Source organism: Artemia sp. Qi Xiang Cuo, chromosome 9 (assembly GCF_049724085.1).
Source record: "Artemia sp. Qi Xiang Cuo chromosome 9, ASM4972408v1, whole genome shotgun sequence".
NCBI classification, from domain to species: domain Eukaryota; kingdom Metazoa; phylum Arthropoda; class Branchiopoda; order Anostraca; family Artemiidae; genus Artemia; species Artemia sp. Qi Xiang Cuo.
Window position 1 is genome coordinate 26,452,491 of NC_142802.1, and position 16,641 is coordinate 26,469,131.

At 37.3% G+C, this 16,641-nt stretch overlaps 1 protein-coding gene across 8 annotated transcripts in view; it reads right to left on the minus strand.

Moving 5' to 3' along the window:
• The window catches only part of Ipo9 (Importin 9), a 107,435-nt gene that overhangs the window by 38,118 nt on the left and 52,676 nt on the right, over positions 1–16,641 (minus strand). For 7 of the 8 annotated variants that reach the window (XM_089094431.1, XM_089094427.1, XM_089094428.1 and 4 more), the window contains exons 12-15: positions 14,262–14,419; positions 8,844–9,119; positions 5,959–6,125; positions 626–878 (exon numbers count right to left, since the gene is read on the minus strand). In XM_089094431.1, coding sequence (XP_088950557.1) covers positions 626–878; positions 5,959–6,125; positions 8,844–9,119; positions 14,262–14,419 — 854 coding nt within the window. The remainder of the gene's footprint in view (positions 1–625; positions 879–5,958; positions 6,126–8,843; positions 9,120–14,261; positions 14,420–16,641) is intronic. The other variant, XM_089094432.1, reaches the window with a different exon arrangement.

Consider the following 16,641-nt stretch of genomic DNA (forward strand, 5'->3'; position numbering starts at 1 on the left):
AAAATTAATTTTTGGTTACTATGTGCCGTACTCGTTGTTTACTAGATTGCAGCTGTCGCTGCGCACCAGACAGATATCTAGAACTACAGGTCTTTTAGAACTTCTTTGCACGGATTTAATTGTCTAATACTCTATTCCCCTTTAGTTATTTATTGTTTTGCAATTATGTTTTGTTAAGGTTCCTCAAAATTTTGCAAATAAATATCTATTGTTCTGATTAATTAACAGTTCAGAACCCAGGAAGCCTAGAATCTAAGGCAGACTTTACATGGTATAATATTGCTGCTGTTTGTGAAAAAACAAGTATTTAAACATTCTTCAGCTGAGACACGGATGTAAATGCACAGCCACGAATCCCCTGCTCTTCTGCTCAAGCTCTCTTTTATACGGGTGACTCATAGAGAAGTTTTCATAATAAGTACCAAAATTGGCTACAAAATTCACTGTACTATATGAATATCATCTTCTTGTTTTTGCCAGGCTTTCCATAATAAATGATTAAAAAACAAATCAACAAGAAAGGTAGACCACAAAGCTCCTTCACTATCGCAATTAAATCTTAACAATGTTGGCAAGAAGACAAAGGGGGAGAGAGAGAGAGAGAAAGAGAGAAAGAGGTACCAACCTCATCAGATAATTCGTCAACACTAGAAGCCATAGCAACGTCTAGCTCGGATTGCATGAAGTAAAGTAGGACCTTGAAGATTTTGACTAGCAGCGGTATTCGAGTATATTCAACGCGTGTGTTTTTCTTTTGGGCTCGAGTTCTAACAGAAGTTTCTTCAGACAGAATTTCATCACCATCCACTTGGATTGATACTAATCGAGGGTCACTAGAATTTATTCCATACTGAAGAATTTTCGCCAAGGCAATGTAACTAAAAAGGAAGAAAATTATTTGCTACTTGATTGGTACTACAACATTTCCTATTTGCACATCCGGGGACACGGAACGAAGCTAAGCCTGATGAAATATCATAGTTTAAAACAACCAGTTGTTTTTTAAAAGAAAGACATATTCATGAGAAAAGGGGGGAGGGTATTTGCTTAAGAACCAAAAAATGAGCTGGAAGTTTTATAGTGAAAGGCATTGTGTGCCCACCCTCACCTCCTAATTTCCTTTTGAAGAACAGCACCGTTTCCATTAAAAGGTTATTTTCTCCAAAATGCTATAATAATATAGTATTCAGCTTTGTGAATCTTGCGCTTCTTATAGTCCTAATTTAATTTTAAGTATTTTCAAAGGTAACAGGTTAAAGGTCGGGAAATTACTTTGAATCCAATTGATTATTGGCAATAACATACACTGTCTTCAATTTGGGTATACCTTGTCGTTTAGATCAGAGTCCTAGATGTAAACAATGCGTAAGTATTCAGATAGGGACACTTGGTAGACAAAAGTTCAATTAATAGAAAAACCTCTTTATTTGTTCTGTTGGTATTGCCTTTTGGTTAATTGTTTTCAATCTACAACAAGTTTCCAATTTTTTATTTTAACTTTTGGATCAACTAATTATGCAGCTGGGTGTGGTTCATATCAAATACATTTTAAAGAGAATAGCGCTTGAATAAAATAAGTATTATCCATCTTATAAGAACTAAAAGTATGTAGAATAAGTATTATATGTTATATACCTATATACTCGCAACCATGTTAGCAAAGAGGGAGAGATAGAAGATAGTTAGGAAAGAAAGAAAGAAAGAAAGAAAGAAAGCAAGAGAGAGAGAGAGAGAGAGAGAGAGAGAGAGAGAGAGAGAGAGAGAGAGAGAGAGAGAGAGAGAGAGAGAGAGAGAGAGAAGATGAAAAACTCTTTAGGTCAAGTAACCAGAAGAAAATTATAAATAAAAGTTAGGACTCGAAAAATGTATAAATTTATAGTTGAATAAGTGATAAGTAATTTAGTATACTCATACAAGTGTACTTGAATTCGTTGAGAGGGGCAATCAAGCATTGCGCTCAATTAAAGGGCTAATTTTTGTTGAGGGTATCTTTGATTTGATTTTTTCTTTTTCATAATATTTTATTGTTTTTCGATAATCTCATAAATTATTTAGAACAATATGTTTCAGACAGCCCTTATTTGTAAATTTCATAAACAACATTGTTACAAAGGATAGAAAATATCCTGAAACTATAGTAAAAGACGAATTTGTTTTATATTAAACGAACCTACTAAAATATGCAATAATTTATGTCCGCATTATGTCCCCCAGCAAAAAATGATTTTAAAAATTTACAGATTATAGGAAATAGGGTGGCCTTTTTAAAATCCACACGTCTCGTGATTATTTTTAAAATGAAAACTACCTGTCTCGTTATATTAGACCACAAAATCCCAATAAATTGGTACCAAAGCGACCGGCTGTATAAAGTTGACCAATTCAAACCAAGAGTCTCATGAAGTTTTGATATTTGTGGAAAAAGGAAATAGTTTTTCTGACTTTTCTCTAGCACTTTTTCCTTGAATTCTAAAACAGAGATTCCCTTTTTAATAGAATGAGTGTTTTTTTTTAAAAATATCGAGTTTTGGCTATAGCCAGTAGGACCATATCCAGTGGTGGGGGGGGGGGGGGGGTACCCATTCTGAACGCCCTCAGACCCCCCCCCCCCCTCAACTCCTAAAAAATGTTTTGTCGGACTTGTAGAAAAGTAACAAAATACATGCAAATATTGTCGATTGTTAAACTAACTCCATTTTTTTGTAAGTAGTCCCCCCCCCCCCAAAAAAAAAAATAATCGTGAAATACGATCCTGATTGCAAACTTTAGTCAATAGAAACTTGGAGTCCTTTGAATATTCGCGCATAGTCATATGTAAGCAGAAGATGAAACACCTAGGACGAAGTTCTCAATTTGATAGGCTAAATCGCTCCACAGGTGCTATCTCTGTCAGTGTGGGCAGGTCAATCCAAAATCTTGTAGGTTATACAAGCAATAAATTTTCGAACAAACCCACAAAAGAAAAAACAACCACTTTCCACCAGTTTTGTTAATGTTTCAGAAAAAAGGACTTGATCTATGCATTAAAAATTTCAGATCGTTTATAGAATTGATGTCTGAGTCTATTTATCTTCTCAGTGAGAGCCTCCTACAGGCAGCTCAAGAGCGCCCCCAGGTGGAGGATAGGGGAAAATTCTCCAGATACAGGGAATTCCTTCGAATAGCCAATAAGAAGACGTGGACCAAGGGGGACCCAGTTCTTGGATGTTCTTAAACATGACTAGGACCTCTAACTGTGGAGTCAAACACAGTTAAGGAGGAGTTAGGGACTCTTTGATGGTTCTGTGCTGGGCTACGGGACGTGGACACGTCCCGACAGAATCAACCCCTAACCCAAGCGATGGGTTAAATAGACAGCGAGTAGAAAACAGTGTGGGTGGATTATTCTCAAGGCAGAGGAAATTGACCAACTGCAAAGGGCAGAGAGGAGTGGCTTGCCACTGTCCGTGAATAGCCATGAAACCTTCTTCTTTTAATCATTATGGATCAGCTCAACACAAAGAGAAGGAACTGTGCTACTACGTCCGGAGTAACCGACGAAAGGCAACATTTAATAGCAAATGGTAATGCTACCGCGTACGGGGAAACAAATACCATAGATGAAGTTTGTACTTCACCAAGGGAAATTACCATTCTAACCCAACAAACCCCGTTCTATCTTGGGAGCTTAAACGTACCAACTCTGGCAAAGCCTGATCAAAGAACTTGAGAGGTATAGATGGGACCTTATTGGCCTCTCGGAAACACACCTACTTGGCATTGGAGAACAACATCGCGGTGACATCACACTTTCATACTATAGTAGATCTGATAGCAAACACCGAAAAGGCGATGGATTTCTCCTGACAAGCAAAGTAAAGCGGACCCTCATAGCCAAAAAGCAAGCCTCAGAGCACCTTGTGATGATTCGGCTGTGAGCGAAAATACAGAGCCTCCCAGTCATTTAAGTTTACGCACCCTACTCCTCAAGGCCGAACAAAGAAGTTGACACTTTCTATCAACAACTTCAGCCTTTAATTGACGAAATTCCAAAGAAAGATCTCTTGATAGTAATAACTTCAATGTAATTGTCGGTGAAACGACACTGACCGTGATGTTTCAGGTAGATTCGGTCTTGGGAGACGAACCGCTCGCGGTGTGCGTCGACTTAAGTTTTGCATTTATATTAAACTCTTTGTACAGAACCCTATATTTAAACACAGAAAGAGTAGAAAGGTAACTTGGTTATCCCCAGACGGAACAACGACAAGTCTGATTGGATATATCCTCATCTTGAAACGTTGGAAATAATGTGTCACCAATACTACAGCTCTATCTGGAGGAAATATCGATTCAGATCAAAGTTGGATCCTCTCTGCTAGAGGATATACTACGTAATGTAGCAGTTGCCATGTGGTTGACAGGCCATTTCTCGAAAACTTGGGTGAAGGCGATTGTTGTACCGCTCCACAAGAAAGATCCTAAAAAAGATTGCGAAAACTATCGGCCCAGGTAAAATCATAACAAGGATTCTCATCGGATATCATCGGAGACTATTATACTCGTTTCTGCCCTGGAAGTTCTACCATTGACCAGATTTTTGTAGTAAGGCAACTCGCAGAAAAGTACCTTGAATATGGCAAATAAATCCTCCAGCTAATTATTGATTTCAAACAGGCCTTCGGTCTAGTATGGTTAGATGGATTGTGGCATCTACTGGCCCACTCCGTGCTCCCAAAAATATAAAAATATAAGTGAACACAACCAAAAACATGTACGACGACCACCACAGGTACGTCTAGAGTCCCAAGGGTCAAATAGAAGACTTTGCAACAACTTCAGGCATGCTACAAGATTGTATTCTTTCTCCACAACTTTTCAACCTCCTTATGCACACCATACTGCCCATGCTCTATGTAGGAGCAATAAGTAACGGTGCTAAAATCAACACACTAGCTTATGCTGACGACGTCGAGAAGCTAGCGGAAACCGAATCCAATCTACAGGCTTAAACTTCGAACTTGAATCTGAATCAAATAGCTTCGGCATGGAAATAAACCAGAATCAGACAAAATTTATGCGCATTACAAAATACTGAGACCCATCCCCTATTTCATATCGTGGTAACTGGTGAAAAAATAGAATCGGTAACCAAGTTCGTGTACCTAAGAAGTCTATTATCATCAGAAAACAACTGTTCCGAAGACATAAAGCGAAGACTCGCCCTAGAAAGTACGAGTTTCAAGAGGATGCTCCCCCTCTTCAAAAATAAGCACCTTACAATATAATTGAATCTTCGACTCGCTAATTATCCCTGTTTCCATGTACGCCTGCAAAACGTGGACACTAAAAGTCGAGGACAAACGTAAAATTTCGGCCTTTGAAACTCCGTGAGCTTTCTTCGGAAAAAAAAAAAAAAAAAAAAAAAAAAAAAAAATAGAATTCCACATTTTTGAAGGTAGGAGCTTCAAAGCTCTTCACTGTGTGTCTTTGATATGCCGAATCTAATGCTGTAATTTTATTAAGATCACTTGACTTGCTGAGGGTTTCCACCTTCTTTAAAAATTCTGGCAAGTTTTCTCGTGTTTGTAGCTTTTGATGGGCAACTCTAAACTCATGAATTTTATAAATTTAAAATCAGCGTTTCTAATTATGTAAAATCTCCTTCTATAAAATCAATATAAAAAATATATAATAATACAATATGATATAAAGAGAAAATCAAATTATATTAAATAAAGTAATATATTAATACAACAGTGTAAAAAATGTGAAATCAGTATAAACAAATTTATACAATCATTCTATAAAATCAATATTCTCATCCTATACAACGTCTTGTTTTTACTTTTACAATCTTACAATCTATAGATGTGCTTCTATCAATGGCATCCAATGCCAAATTTCTCCCCAGGGGTAAGGTATTATGTTCGTCAAGAATTAGTACAAAGATATAGAAAATTACAAAGAATACTCTACCTTATTTTATTTTCCAATTCACCATAAAATAAGATTTGCCTAGAGACCCATTCGTTTAGAACAAATTCCAGAGCAGAAGTGCCAGAGGGTCCAGGGAAGGTGGCCAAGAAATCCATGACACTTTCAAACTGTGTGTGAACTAAATGGGCAAACACCATCACAAGGGACTGAAAAACAGAAATGATGTTATAAGCGGAATAAAATGAAGTAGCCTATAGGTGAGTAGCAAAATATATCTAGCTTTATCCATCTATCTAGATAGTTGAAACAATCTAGTTTTAACTCTAGTTAAAACTAGATAGTTATTGCTGCAACCACGACGATGCAGATATATTTGAGCTTTCAGACTGGAAGGTTTAGATCTTTTAAGTTAACTGTTATAAAAAAAAGGAAAATGGAAAATCGTCAAAATTTTAATGACATAGTATAAATTAACAGATCTTAGACCTTAATACCTAAAAGACTGAGTCTTTTTTTCAGGTTCGTTCAAATTAGGTAGGAAAGAGCTCTAAAAAAAACCTTGAGCAACGAACTGCGAAATAAATTCCTTGAGATATGCACATAAGTTCACAGAATATAGAGGATGTTGCAATGCTTCACATCATTTGCAAACTCAGAACAAACAGAAGCTGAAAAAAAAAAGTTATAAAAAATAATAATCTAGGTCCAGTTCCTTCAAACCTGTGGTTCAAACCACAGGTTTGTACCTGTGGTTAAATAAAAAAACAAGTTTTTTTTAACTGAAAGTAAGGAGCGACATTAAAACTTAAAACGATCAGAAATTACACCGTATATGAAAGGGGCTGTCCCCTCCTCAGCGCCTCGCTCTTTACGCTAAAGTTTGACTTTTTCTCACAATTCCATTTTTTAAAACAATAAAAAAATTTAGCGTAAAGAGCGAGGCAATGAGGAGGGCACAGCCCCTTTCACATACAGAATAATTTCTGATCGTTTTAAGTTTTAATGCCGCTCCTTACTTTCAGTTAAAAAAAACTTGTTATTTTTATTTAATTTCTGAACGTTTTTAAATAAATGCAGGTTTTGGTTTTGGCTCACCGTACATGAATAATTAAAACGGAATTTGCATATTAATTTGACTTTTTTTTTGGCTAAATGGCTTTCTCAAAAGTTGTTTAATTTTATTTACGAACGTTTTTATTAGTAATAAATATACGTAACTTACGAATTAACTTACGTAACGAATATCTATATTCGTATATTTTTATTACGTATATTAGGGGGGTTCGCCCCCCTAATCAATACTTCGCTCTTTACGCTGACGATGTGATTTTCATTAAGGTTCTATGACTTTTAGGGGGTGTTTCCCCCTTTTGTCGAAAATAAGGCAAATTATCTCAAATTTTCTTTTCGCGTAACTTTTGATGGGTAAGACTAAACTTGATGAAACTTGTATATTTGACATCAGCATAACAATCTAATTTTTTTATGTATCTATTGGTATCAAAATTCCTTTCTTTAGAGTTTCGGTTACTATTGAGCCGGGTCTTGCTCTTTACTTACAGATCGTTACCACGAACTGTTTGACACTCTGTTAATTCTAACTTAGACGTTTACCATCGTCCGAAATCCAAAGGTTGCATGCAAGGCCGTATAGGGGGGGGGGGTAGGGGGTTTAACCCCCCCCCCACCCCCCACCCAATGTTTGTCCAACTCGTAAAAAAACGTAACAAAAATGAATATAAACAAATGGTTCTATACACAGTGAACGCATCTTCAAGAGAGAGAGAGAAAGAGAGAGAGAGAGAGAGAGAGAGAGAGAGAGAGAGAGAGAGAGAGAGAGAGAGAGAGAGAGAGAGAGAGAGAGAGAGAGAGAGAGAGAGAGAGAGAGAGAGAGAGAGAGAGAGAGAGAGAGAGAGAAAGAGACAGAGACAGAGAGAGAGAGAGAGAGAGAGAGAGAGAGAGAGGGGGGAGAGAGAAATTGTTTACTGCATCACTTGCTCGAATATTACAGGTCAGCCTTTTTTTCTTAAGAATATTGCTTGCTTTATGATATATCTCAACTTTAGTTTTACGAAAATAAGTCACCTATCGTACGACATTTAGTGTAATGAGATATCACATATTCTAAAGATCACTAATGACGTTTTTTAGCATATTCCTTTCCTCCGTGAAATTGCCCAATCCCAGATATGCTCAGAGTTAGATATAAGGCATAATCATCTTCTTTCTTTTGAATTGCCAACGACATCTAAGTAAAAACTTTTTTGCACCCTGGACACCTTATCGCAGGTCTATTCATAATTAAAACCGCATTTTTCTTTTGGTTGCATTGAAACCCTACGTTGAGTCACGAACACGAATAAGCAAAAACTAATAAGTTTTTGGCAACACTTCTAGCAACATAATACATACAAAAAGCAACATTGTAACATAATTGACAGATTATGTAATTTTTCTCAAAATTATCAGACTAATAATCAATTGATTCACAAAGGCAATTACACCTTCAAAAACAATCTACACTTGTGTATGCTGTCTGGTACCATTTGTTTTCAAACTTTTCTGCTGATTTTGATCCTCGTTTTTTCTTTTTTTTTTTGGGTTAATACTACCCACGACTGCATAACTATATACAAAGATATTTTTTGTTATTGCCCTTGATATTATTGCCCTGATTGCTAGTACCCTTTTTAAGTGACCAAAAGATTGGAGGGCAGCTATCCCTTCTCCCCAAAAGGCCCCCTCCCCCCAAAGTCGTCCTATAAAAATTTCGAGATAGCCATTTTGTTTAAAATAGTTCAAAGGTTCAACTTAACCAATTCAGACAATCAGATATCATGTTTGCTGACCTTGGTCCTTGGTTCAACTGTAGCAACTTACAATCATGCTCATAGAGATTCGAAGCGATAACACTGAATGATTACCTGTTTAACGCTGAAATCCTTTGACATATTAAGCTTACTCAGCACAAGCCTTAAAAGTATCTCTTTCCGCTCAGCAAGTTGATCACCAGTTGTTTGAACAAGAGTATTGACTAATCGGCCCACATAAATTGAAGCGCGTTCACAGGCTTGAGGACTCAACAAATTACTGGCTAGCTCTAGAGCCGAATGAAGACCACTTCGACCTTCACTGTCTCTTAAGGAACAGAACTGAGAAGGAGAAGTGACAATGTAAGCCCGTAAGAGTTCGCCCCCTTCCTGTAAAAAAATTAAATGATTTATTAGACCACACCTGATTTTTCCAGTAAACAGAGAAATCTTAAGGACTAGAAGAGCGTTTTCTTCCAACATTTGAAGAGGATGTCCAAGCAAAAGACTCTTGATATAGGCGATTCAACCATTGATACATTTTAGTAAGAGAAGGTATTGTTTATTGCACGTTAGATCGGAGTTACACGGTATATTTGCTCGGCACCGTTTCTTCTTTTCTTACTTAAAATTCAGGCGATTATGGGACGTATTAAAATTGTCTATAAACAAAATTTTCTTAAGTATTAAGGTTTTAGTAAATTATTATAAATTAACACAGGACGTATTTACATCAAACAATGGAAATTCCAACAAGATCGAATTAAAAAAAAAAAAAAAAAAAAAAAATCAAACACAAAATTAGACAAGTTTTATGAAAAATACATGAGATTATAAAAAGAGTCTTGACAAAGTCGTAGATGGGAGTGAAAGGGGTCAAAGACCCCTTACCTAGAACTCATGTCTGGTCTGTCACCAGGGTGTCTATTTTAAGACTACTTCATCGTTTAGAATTTTCTAAATAAAATCTTAGACATAAAAAGTGATGGTCAGATCATCCGATAAACTTGCGTTCTTAGTTCGTACAAATTTGCACAGTTTCAAACTTGTGAAAAAGACAAGCTGTGAGGCTCATTTCGATTTGCGTCGAAGGTTGTTTTACTAAAGCGGTTAAGTAGTGAACATAGAAGCAACAAACTTACACTAATCAACTGTCAATTTACATCTGTTATGCGTTACTCTGATGCATTTTTTGTTGCAGATCTGCATTTGCTCTATCTTTCGAAGAGGCGAGTCACGAACAGATTTTGTGCATTTTTTTTAGATAAACGTCTTTATACATTTTTTATATATTCTCCTTTTGTGGTGAGCTAAATGCATACAATAGAATTCAATGATTTTTCACATAATTTTGGCAATTTGTTTTTAAAGTATTTACTGCTTAAACAGATCCAGGCTATCTCTCAAAAATTCCTGGCTATCCCAAAAAACATGACATGAAAGAACACCCCCCTGCTGAAATTAATCCCTGGATGATTTTGGATATTCATCAGAAGGGGAGTTGAAAGTTCTACTCACATGTTTAAGTCGGGGGAAATACTATACTATTACTTATAGTTAACGGCCATAATGTTTCAACGTATTATTATTTATTTATGTATTTTTTTCCCACAGGCACTTCATATGGAAGGCGTGGTCGTATAAACTTTAGAGAGGGCTCATTGAATTGCAAATTAAAAAGTACTATTGCCCTTTTTAAGAGTAAAAAGTGATTGAAGGGCAACTCAATCACTCAGTGATTGAACAACAAAGTCCATTACCCATGCTCTTTCTTTCCCAAAAGAATCTGATCAAAATTTTTAGATAGACATTTTGTTCAAAATAGTCAAAAGACTTAACAATAATGCCTCCTGGGTTTACAACCCCCCCCCCCCTTCAATTCCCCGGATAAGGGCTGTAAGCTATGCAAGTTACCCATTATTAAGAAATAAGGTTTTTATGGGAAGGGCGGTCGTGTAAATTTTGGATGGGGCTCATTCAATTGAAAATCAGAAGTTCTCGTGCCCTTTCTATGATTCAAAATGATCCGAGGGCAACCACTCCACCACGCCCTTTTTCTCTCAAATGCATCTGATCAAAATTTTGAGATAGCCGTTTTATTCAAAATAGTCTAAAGGTCTACATTTGCTTTATCTTTCGAAGAGGCGAGTCACAAACAGATTGTGTACAGATAGCCATTTTATTCAAAATAGTCCAAAGGTCAAAAGACTCTGCCTTCGGGGTTGACAGCCCCCCCTCCGTTCTACAACCCCCCGGTCCAAGGGCTGTAACTTATGCAAGTTGCTCATTGTTCACATATAAGGTGTTTTATTAAGAAAAGAGGGCATGCTTGATCCAGGATCTTCAAAAGTTTAGAGTACTAAGGTGGAACTTCAAGGACATAATGAGACGGATACCAAACACGTTCAAAACACACTTTGTCCTTGCTGGTTGTAAAAAGCGAATTCAGAAATATCTAAGCCACGGCTAACGATATTAGGCTAAAAATTTTAAGTTATGTTGAGGGGGAGTTTGAGAGAGATTGGAGGACAACTAGCCCCTCCCCTCCCTCATTGCCCTTTTCATGGGGCACCTCTTCTTAATTATGGTCAAAATTTAGTACCTGTCATTTTGTTCAAAATAGTCAAAAGGTTTAATAGTTATGCTTGCAAGGATCCCATGCCCCTAACAGCTCCGGGGTAAGGATGGTAAATTATGCAATTTATCCGTTGTTTAAATGCAGGATTTATAATTAGGAAAAGGGGAAAAAATGTGATTATCAGTGCATCCAAAAAAGCCGTAGGTTTTAAAGTGAAACTGAGCAATAATGGATTGCCTAACTGCCCAAAATTTTCGACTGAGGGTCCTGACCATGGATAGCCTGGCGAGAGCAAGGTCAGTCGATCCTCCTACAACAGTTGACAAAATGTGGCAAAAAGTGACAGAAGTTTCTTTTGCTCGTCTTGTAATTTTTTGACGAGCAACAAGAACAAACTTATTCTTATTGCTTCTGGAATAGGGAGGGGGGGGGTCAAACACCATAACTCGCATTGAGGCCTCAGGTAAATACAGAATTAGTTCTAAGGAAGGGGCAGGGGGTGGGGTTGAGGTAGAAATTGATATTTAATCCCTCTTGATACTCCGGAATATTTCTGGTTCACGCTGTTATTATGAAAGTGAAGAGTAACATTAAACCCCAAAATGAGCAAAATTTATTCCGTATTAGAGGGGGTATTCCGTATAGGATTAAAAATTACTGTTAAGAAGACTAAGTCTCTAAGGCTAGGAATAAGTGAAGATGAAAAGGGGACGTTGCGTAACAAAAAGATTGATCAAATGAACAACTTAACTTACTTTGGTAGAGTTATTAGTAAAGACAGCGAGAGCAGTGAAGATGTTAAAAGTAGAATAGCCAAGGGTCGGGGTGTTTTTCACCAGTAAAAAAAAGTTTGAAGTCTGTGAACCAAGATAAGAATATTGGAAGCTAAAGCGATGACAGTGGTCAAATATGGTCCTGAAGAATGGGCACTCCAAAACACGGACGAAGATTTGCTTTATGTTTTCCAGAGAAATTGCCTACGGATTGTTTTCAATACCTGGCTGACTGAACGTATTTCAAACATTAGACTACACAAAAAGTGTAGTTCGATCCCGCTTTCTAGGGCTATAATGAGAAAAAGGTTGAGATGGCTAGGTTCTGTGGATGAAGGATGACAGATTGCCTAAGATTTTCCTTTTCGGGTAATGGTTTAGGGCTAAACGAAAAGCAGGTCGTCCGCGGCTGGGGTGGGAGGATATGGTAAAGAAAGATTGAAGGGAAATGGAAACTTCTTAGAAGGGTGTAAAAAGGGAGGTTTTGAATAGATTGGGATGGAGGAGGAGCTTGCATGGCTGTGTTGGCTTTGGGCAGCTTGATGCTGCGGTGAGATGTTAGTAGTAGTAGTAGTGTAGGAGGGCGGCTGCCCCATCCTAATCTCGACATCCCTCTCATAGTCGTAAACACTTCAGAGGAATCACATTCGATCGGAAGTTGAGATTTCTAGTCCATTTTTTAAATCGAAAATGGTTGAAAACCAACCAGCCCCTGTCCCAGAACCATTTTTGGTATCTGGTCGTATTTTATACCCAGAAAGTGATCACACACCTATGATCTTTCTTTGGTAAAATATACACAATTCCAAACATTTACAGACGAGAGGTTTAAACCTCTATAGTAGAGTTCTCTGATTGTTTTGTAGTTAGGGAAGGAGGAAGATGCCTCAAATGGTGCAGTTTAATGCCAAAACATCTTATACCTCATTGAGCCTTCAGTTAAATACATAATTAGATTTAAGGGAGAGATGCGAGGTGTAGAGGTAGATATTGATATACAAACACTCTTGATTTACGGGAATATTCCTGGTCCACTCTATTATTATGACAGTTAAGAGTAACTTTTTACTACAAAGGGAGCAGAATTTATTCCTTATAGAAAAGGGCTGACCCATCCCCATACCCAAACTCCCCCTCATGAGCATCCTCCCTCTTCAGAGGATGCTCATTCGATCGGAAATTGAGTGTCTTGGTCCTTTTTTTTCATTCGACAGTGATTGGACACCAACCAGCCGCTGTTCCAGAATTGTTTTTGATATCTGGTCCTTTTTATATCTGGAAAGTGATCACAATCACACATCCATGATCCTTCTTTGGTAAAACATACACATTTCCAAACATTTGTAGATGTGAGCTTTAAACCTCTACAGCAGGTTCCTCTGATTATTTTGCTGTTCGGGAGGGTGCCTCAAAGAGTGCATTTTAATGCCAAAACATCCTAACTCTCACTGAGCCTTCAGGTACATAAAGAATTAGTTCTAAGAAAGGGACAGGAGGGGGAGGGTGGAGGTAGAAATCGATATTTTAATCCTTTTTGATTCTTGAAAATATTTCTAGTCTACGCTGGTATTATGAAAGTAAAGAGTAACATTAAAGCCTAAAACGAGCAGAACATATTTCGTATAGGAGGGAGGCTGCCTCTTCCTCATTCCCAACCTCCCCCTAATGATCGTAGAAACTTAGGGGTGCTCATTTGATCGGGATTTGAGAGTGCTAGTCCTTTTTTATAAGTTGAAAGTAATTGGAGACCAGCCAGGCCTATCGTAAAACTGTTTTTGATATCAGGTCCTTTTGTTACCCTATAGGACATCTGATCTACATTTTGAGGTAGACTAACTATTTTGAACTTTCTACTTTCTCTATGGCTGCTAAATTTTGCGTGTGGGGGGAACTTTCACGGGAGGAGGGATTATCCCGGGAGATTTTTTTTTCGGAGGGAATTTCCGTGGGGGGGGGGGGAATTTGCACGGGAAAAAATCTTCCAGGGGGAAGATTTTCCGGGGAGGGGGGATGCCGCGGCTCCTATATAAATATACAGATATATATATATATATATATATATATATATATATATATATATATATATATATATATATATATATATATATTATATATATATATATATATATATATATATATATATATATATCGAAAACACTGAACAAGAAACTCTTTTATTACCTGAATAGTTTCCTCGCGATAAATTTCACCTAGTTTTTGAATAGTTTCATCTAAAACACGCAAAAGCAAGGGCAGTGGCTGCAGCATTCCTTCGCCAAGAGGGGAAGTCGACGCTCGTACAATCATTTTCAGCATTCGAAAAACAGCACCTAGGTTAGCTTGAATAAAGAAACTGATTATATTTAAAAAAAAAAATGGTATTTAAACACATTCTGTCTAACTTAGGGAAACATGCGGGGAGACCTTATGTGGGCTTAAAACTATCCACAACCAAGACGCGATTAACAAGTTTTCTTAAATAACTCATAATTTTGTCTATATCAGTAGTTAACTCGTAGCCTATCCAGTGGCCTAATCAGGATTTTCTTTTGGGGCACCGGCTAAAAGCTACCAGAAGTCTAGAAACTTACCAGCAACCAAGTATATTACTGTCATAGTCCACTTTTGAGCTTATTTATTACTATGCTACTAAAAAAGATAGGAAAATGAGTTCAACTAACTAAGCTGAAGAGCTCTAATTTTGCTAATCCTTGAATCAGATACAAAACAACATAAGCACTGTAAATGCTTCTTATATTTTAATCCGTCTTCATTTCCACCCGAAGTCGCTTAAAACATAGGCAATATCCACCTTACATTGCATTTGATAGACATATGTGCAAGACTATAAAACCTATCCTCTCAAATCTGACTTTGGAGGTATATTTTAAGCTGCCTTACCGTGCTAAATGAACGCTCTGCAGATGTCGTTGTAACACGGAAGATACGATCAAGAGAGAATGCACAGTTGGAAAAAAGTGGTTGTTACACGGACCCAGAGTTTCAGAAACTTTATTGGGATGATGAGACTCGCCTATAGATCTCCATTTGGCTTGTCAGACAGTTAGTTCAGCAAGGAGGCTAGTCTCAGAGGAACAGAACTGCTCATATTTTTGGAACTTTGTCACATCCTCAGCAAATACAACATCAACAATAAAACGTGGGAACAGAAGTTGAATTTGAAATGCTGCAGCTTGCTGGTTAAGAAATCTCATATCGAGTTCTTTGCATAGCTGCCCTAGATATATCGATTAGACAAAGTCTTTGTAAAAAGGAAGTGTCTGAAGAGGAGAATCATCAACGTTGACGTCTTGGTATTGAGACAGGTGTCCCAACACTTTCAGCTGTCTGCACTGCTATTGTGCAAACCGGACATGCTACTATCTCCATCAAAGCTAATTTCAACCAACTTGTTCATGTCTAAGCCAAACTCTAACCAGAGTCAAATAATCTACTTTGCAAGATCTAGGCCAGTCAAGTCATTTGCAGTGTCAAAACACAAAAAAAACTCTCTTATATTTTATGATCATCATAAAAACATACGAAAAGAATAGGCTGTCCTTGTGAAGTTACATCATTCCTCTCATCAGCCACTATCGAAAAATACTTCACAATTTTCACTCTATACAAAATTGAGTCCTGAATGACATTGCCTACACTATCAACGACATCATTCTGCACTTTTAGTGGATGATTCGAAATGCTCCCACAACTTTGTGTTCCCTCAATCAAACAACAATCACAACAACTCTCTGAATACTCCTTCATTTTCAACCCTTTTTCTAATGAGATTACATTTCCATGAAGACCCCACAGGGCTAGTTCTTGAACCCCCCCCCCCCCCCCAAAAAAAAAGAAGCTGGACAATTGGTCTTAACATTTCCTGGTTTTTAATTCTTTCCTCGTGATTTTCCAAATTCAATTGCTGGTCAAATGGAATGTTTTTTCCTTCTTGTATTTCGATAAACATCATATATTTTTTTACTGCAGCAACATGTTTTTCATCATGATGTTTGAAAGAGCATTTAACTATATTCCATAGCCTTAAATTCCAAAATGAGTTTTAAATTCTTGTAACCTTCACGGCTGCATAATTATCAGCCATGTTTAATTTTTGTTTGATTCTTAAGCTAATTCCAAGAGGAGATAGGAGAACTGGCCTCAGAGTCACCGTTCTCCTTTCTTTGCAGGCCTTAGGAGAAAAGGCTTGGTTAAAAAAAATGGGACAATGTACCAAGGCTTCAGAAGATAAGGGACAAAAATCACAACAATGGTTGTCCAACAATCTGTTCTTGCATACCTTGGTTCATCAACAACCCTCCTCTCTTATTCAAGAACGATTATATGGCACATATTGTTGGCTGAAACGAGCAACAATCGTGCAAGCTTTTTTTTTAGTTATGAGATTAGAAAGTTGGTAATTATAAAGCAGCCACTGTAACTCTAGTTCTTGTATCCACCTCAATTTCACCCCATATTTCCCAATAATTTAAAAAGACACCTCCTTTCTATATGTTTAGAGTTTGAGGAATTAAGACCAGTTAGAAAATCAGAAGATTCA